The 6,319-nt window shown below is 38.5% G+C and overlaps 1 protein-coding gene across 1 annotated transcript; it reads right to left on the bottom strand.

The window, feature by feature from the left end:
- Window positions 1-271: 271 nt before the first annotated feature.
- Window positions 272-4,968, bottom strand: ARFGAP1 (ADP-ribosylation factor GTPase activating protein 1; the record flags this gene model as incomplete). Its single annotated transcript, XM_010188953.1, has 6 exons — window positions 4,909-4,968; window positions 3,874-3,983; window positions 3,191-3,362; window positions 1,882-1,982; window positions 1,033-1,119; window positions 272-368 (listed from the first exon to the last, which is right to left on the bottom strand). Coding segments are annotated over exons 1-6 (627 nt in total), but the record flags the coding sequence as incomplete, so codon positions are not given.
- Between the last annotated feature and the right edge of the window lie 1,351 nt (window positions 4,969-6,319).

Raw genomic sequence — 6,319 nt, 5'->3', positions numbered from 1 at the left:
TTTTTGATCCCTTGCTATATCCTCATTTCCTTTTTTCTATAAGATGATACCAGACATAATTCTTAAATTTTGTTCAAGTTTCTCCCTTTGTTTTGCCTTTTAAAGTCTACCAGTGTCTTCTCCACTCTTTGAAAATACAACCAATAGTCTACATCTCTTTGAACCTACTTGCAGTCTTTAGTTTCTCTTCTCCATTCATATTCTCCCATTACAGGACAAAGTAGAAGAAAACAGTAATTCAGGTCACAGAAAGCTTCAAGCCTTTCCTTACCGAGTACAATGAAGACATAGCATTATTCAGGAAGTCATCCTCTTTTTTTGGAGGGTTTACTGTGTTTCCAAACCCCACATAGCGATTCTCTTGGCCACTACCATAAGAAAATGAACGAACAGATTCAGTATTAGCATGCATTCTTTAAAACCATTAAGCAAAAACCAAAAAGCATGAAAGAATGACAACTGTTCAACAGACTTTAAAATCCACCTGGGAAAAAAAAGTCCTAAATTACTTAGCACCCAAAATACAAAACCACTCACTTCATCAAGACTTAACACCAACAAGGATCCACTGATGAACCCCTGCAAATTAGCGTCCCTATGCATGCTAACATGGTCTTAATGATTCTCCAGGTTTAACAGATCACTGATATCAGAAGCCTGAGCAAATCCTAATAAAGTGATACATGAAAATATGAAAAGGAAAGAAAGAAGAAAATAGTGTTAGCTTTATAAATACTCCTGTTTAACTCAAATCACTGTAAGATACTATACACAATAAAATTTCCTAGTTTGGAGCCCACCACAGTAACATTTTGAGTTACAAGCTCTTTCTTCAGTGCTATTCAAACATTTTTGTTATACAAATAAGAGGCACTTTCCTTCCTCTTACCCTTCATCATATATCATCAAAATATTTTTAATAGTAAACAAGATGTGAATCGGGATCACAGTTGTGCAGATGCAGTATAACATCCCTTGTCTTTGTTATGCTAGAGGGCGAGGCACTCAAAAAGTTAATAAATATTGCATTACCCTTGGTAGGAGTTGACATCATCATTTAACCAGTCTTCAAAAGCCTTGTCAGAAGAGGCAGTTGCAGCCTGTGACGGTCCAGCAGAACTACTGAAATGAAAGATTTAAGAATCAAACTGCATAAAGCAAAAACCACTAGCTCAGCAGTGCAGCCTGACATACATCATCATAATACAGGTGCAAAATTGATTATTTCTTTCATCTATCAAGTAGGGAACTCTAATGCAACCGCTAAAAGCCACCGGAGTATTTAAAGGAACAGCAGACCCAGACACACAATGGTACACAAGACTACAGCTCACCCCTAAGTTTGCTGGATGGGGGCCAGGCATGAAGCACTTGTCTGCTTGATTTACAAATGCTTGTTCAGTTAACTTGATTCTTCAGTGCAAAGAATAACAACCACTACATGCAAAACCAGAAAATCAAAAATGCTGCAGTCCAGCTTTGATGCTCCCATTAGGAATTAGCATCGTAAGGAAAAAGTCTGTTTCTTCTTCACTGGCATTCAATCCCAAACTGGAATAGCACCGAAGGTGAGGTAAGGCTGTGATACTCCACACGTGACAGACACAATGACTACTTTCAGGTACGTTACAAGTCAAGATAAAAACAGCATGGGTTGTCCCTCTGCTCTTGCTCACTCGTCTCTGCCATGGTTTAAGACTCAGGTGGAGGAGGTAGGAATTATTACAGAAATTAAAGCCCTGCAACCTCACATTCCTTAGCTTCAGCAAAAGAAATGCTTGTTCAGACAACACCATCAACAGAATAAAACCAGCAGACGTTCAAACATCAGGTTTTGATGCTGCTGTTGCTTTATCAGCATCAGGTAACAAGAATACATACCGATGAGTGGAAGAGAGAGACGTTTTAGGCTGAGGTGGGGTCCAGTTCCTGGCAGGAGAGGTTTCAATAGACCACTCCTTGCCTTCAGCTACTGTAGCTACCTAGAAGAGGTAAGAAAATAATCAGAATGCTAGCTCAGAGTTTTCATACAACTTTATACACTGGTCCTGTAAAGTGAGGACAAGTCATTATTCCATTTTCCTGACAGCTACATAGATCAGTTCATTTGTGTTTTTACAAGAAACGGATTTTTTTTCTGAATCTCAGGCTAGTAATGTTGAATTGAACACTGGTTTTACTTCAGGCAACTGACTTTTGGCAACTTGTTTGAACAGGCAAGTGTGGTTTGAAGAGAAAAGACTGGATTAGTAAAGAGATACAAGCACTAGTCACAGAATAACAAAGGAACAGGAAGAGATGGATTTGTATTCTACCGTAGCGTGCCTAAAACACATACACAGAATTTAAATGTTCTCTCTGCCTCCTTCAAACAAGGGATCTGAACTTTGTCTTGTCACCTCATACCGCTCCTCCAATCCAGTCATAACTTCAGCAAGTTTTATCTAAAATTTCCAAAGGCCTTGCCACAGAATCTCCATAGTTCCCCATTTCACGTACTAAAAAGCCTACAGCGCAGAACTTACAAGTTCTTTGATTTCATCAGGGTAGTCCACTTTAGCCAACTGTCTGCTATTCCTAGCAACTTCTAAAGATACAAACAGATAACACAGAGCAAGCTTCAAAGCTGCATGGATATCCCAGTGAGCACAGAAAGTACCTTCTTATCACCGCTGTGGCAGGGTCAGTATAAAAAACACAGTATCCTTGAAATACCTAAGCTCACAAGTTCAAGTTGTTTGTAATTTATTTTTTGGAAATTCCAAAGCTCCACAAAATTATAAAGCCATTCGAATTACTAATTTATCTGTTTATAGGCCTGCCAGTATTTGGAAACTGATTAACCATTTTGTTACTATACACACAAAAGATTTATCAACCATCACTTTGGATAAAACTGTACTGCTGAAGTAGAAAACTGTCTGCAGTGGACTGGGACAGCTGCACTAACTACTTGCAACAAATTGCAGCAATGAAAATCTGAGCCACCTCAGCTGAATGCAGAAAGTGCATTTTCTAAAGAAAATTCTTAAGAGCTGGGAAGAAGCTCTTTGAGACACACCTTTCAAGAACCATCACAGAGGTTCAAAAGTTTGCTGCTTTCCAGATGCCCCCCTTCAAAAAGAAATGCTTAAAAAGTACTTTGATATTTTAAATAGTAGGGAATGAGGACACACACAATTGAACTTACCTGATCTCTAAAAAGAGCTGCAGCTTTGCTGTTGTACTTCTCTTGCATTGACCAGCAGGGATCATAGTCATCTTGAGACTCCAAGAACTCTCGAAATTTGCTATTACCTCCAGCCTTCATTTTCTCCAGCTCAATATCCTTCCATTTGTCCATCGTTACAGAACGTACAAAACTGAAAAGCAGTTTTTAAAACAAGTTAAATCACAGCTTGTTATAATTTCCAGCTGTATCAGCAGGGACAAAAACAACAGAAGGGACCGTCAATAGAAGGCAAGTGACAGAGAAAACAGCTTTCTTCAGGCCCATAAATTAATCTAACCCACTATCTAAAAGAAACTTTATCCATGCTTCTTTACTGTGCAACTGGCTGATTTCTTTCTTTTTGTTCCTAAAGAAATACCCTTCATCATACACCTATCTCAGTACAGCTCACTTTGGAGAGGAGCATAATGCAGAACTGCCAGTGAAACATTGGGATTACAGAATCACACAGAATCACAGAACGTTAGGGATTGGAAGGGACCTCAAAAGATCATCCAGTCCAATCCCCCTGCCGGAGCAGGAACACCTGCAGGAACAGGATTGAGACATTCTATACCCTTCTGAAACAACCCATTCTGCTCACAGCCATAATGCTCTCTGAGGTAACCCAACTCAGTCAATCGTCTACTCGAAAGGCTGACCTGAGGTGAACTCCCAAGCCTCGGTGTTTTCCTGAGCACTCCAGACAGATCCAAATTCCGTAAGTCACACTCACCCACTGGGGGTTGAATGCACCACATTCAAAACAGACCTGCGAGAGAAAAACAATTATCTCTAACACTCGGTCATCACTTGCTCGTGTGAAGTTTTCACAGTACAGCTCAAAAAAACGAATAATGAAAACGTTACAGGCAGAAAATAATTTCAGAAGGGAGAGTTCATTGTGTTTGGAAACACCGTCTCTGACAGCATTTGCTTCCTTCAAATATTTATTTATGCTGCATCGAAAAAAAATGCTCATTAACTTGCCTGATTTGGATTATAAAAATTACTGTAGCGACTAGCAAAAGCCAGTGAAGTAATGCAGATGAGGAAGTTGAAATTAATGAGAAAAGAATTCAATTTGATTTCATTTCCAGATTGTTTTGAAGAGGAGAAAGTAATGAAACTGAATTCTTGAAGTTTCCTTGGCAAAATAGAGATGCAACATTTAAAGTTCGGAACATTTACTCAGTCATAGTACAGCTTGGCAGTAAGCAATAGCAGATCTGAACAGAGGTTTTTCTTTAAAATAGCTTTATTGCTCATAGCACAACAACTTAAGTTCTTATGACTGGAATCACCATTCAAGGTTTAATGCACTGATATAAATAAAACTGAACCTGTCCATGGCTTATCACGTTTAAGGTAGCATATAATCAAGCTACTTGAAAATAGACCATTTTAATTAAGCTGTACCCAAGACATCACTTGTTTAACAGACTCTAGAGGTTACAGCATTACTAGAACTCCTGAGAGACTTGTGCCAAATATGCAGCAATGAATTATAGATAATATGAATAAAAGTTACTAAAACTAACACAGATATGAGATATCCAATTTTATACGTTACATTAGGTAGCTATAGTAGTGCTAGAAAGCTGATAGCTGTAGTAGACTGCAACACACATGTGGAGAAGGTAAAAAGAGAATTCAATTCTACAAAACTAATCTAAAGATTAGAATAATTTGCTCACATTGTTCTCATCTTGTGCTCTGACTTCCTTGAGAACTTTCCTTGTTCTTGGACTCGCCATGATTCTAAGGAAGAAAACGAAAAACAAAGAACCAAGTCACATTCAAGGATTTGATATTGGTCAGATGTTCAGTACCTTACAAGCACATCTCTAGGAAAAAGAGCTTGCACTCTAAATCAGTGAATCACAACCAATCGCAGGGGGCGGGGCGAGGAACAAGCAAACCACCAAAAACCCCACAACCTTACTTTTCCATTTCCTCTGTACATTCTGGGGGATTCAGTAGTTTTAATTTTAATTCATGCACTAGAAAGGTGAAATTCAGCCACAACTGAAAAGGGGACAGGGGTTGATAAAACATGGAAACTCATCTATGGCACACGTTGGATCAAAACTGACTCTTCCTTGACGCTGCTCCCAGACCCATCCTCTTCCCTTTCTGACTGCACTTCATAATCATGTGTGATCACAAGGAATCATACGCACATAACAAAACGGAGCTAAGCAAAAACCAGCAGAAACTCTTACGCTTAAGAGTGAAGACATTGCTAAAAGGCCGCTTTACTAGAAGACACCAAAAAAGGTGACTTTTCAGAAATACCAAGTTTGCTTATCAACTGAATGCTAAGCTAAGACAACAATTATTGGGACCTTTTACACAAAACAGAATTCTAATTCTGACGGCGGTGTCTCACTGGCAGACCACATCATCTTGCTCTGATTTTCATAAACCATAAAAACACAGCAGCAGGGAGCAATGTCAAGCTACAGACAAAATTCACACTAAGAAAAAAAGCCCGTGACTCACAGTACATAGCCTGGAAAGACTGGAAGTACACAAAACACTCATGAATAAACAGAATATAGTGTATGGTCCAGCATCAGACTGCAATTTAGATAAATGAATTCACATTTCCAACTAATTTGGTAGTACATTAACTTTAAATAAATAACATATCTTCTTCCTTTCTACCTCCAGTCCATCCTTTCATTTTTATTGCAGAAAATGAACTTCTAAGACGTAATAAAAAGACAGAGAAGTCACCAGGCTGACAAGAAACCACAACTACTAAATGTCAAGATTACTGGTCAATTAAAATACAAAGTGAAAAATAACAGGTCATGTTTTCATCAAATACTGGTCTGAGAGGCAGAAACATCTTTATGTAAGTCTCTGACACTTTAACAGTCGTAAGTCCTTAAATTATCAAGGATTAAAAATCTTGCAATAATTGTAGAAGGTAGATGATTAAGCGTTACATACAACCGCCACAACCCCATAGGGGATAGAGGAAGAACACATCCTTAATTAGGAAAGGAAGGCTATTTTAAAAAGAAGAATGCTACAGGTAAGAAAACATTAAATTTGTATGAACGTGGCAACATCAATTTCTTAGACATCTCTAAAGCA

Source organism: Mesitornis unicolor, unplaced genomic scaffold (assembly GCF_000695765.1).
Source record: "Mesitornis unicolor isolate BGI_N332 unplaced genomic scaffold, ASM69576v1 scaffold44887, whole genome shotgun sequence".
In the NCBI taxonomy this organism is placed as follows: Eukaryota; Metazoa; Chordata; class Aves; order Mesitornithiformes; family Mesitornithidae; genus Mesitornis; species Mesitornis unicolor.
The sequence above is the reverse complement of the archived record's forward strand: the minus strand, read 5'-3'. Positions and strand labels throughout refer to the sequence as shown.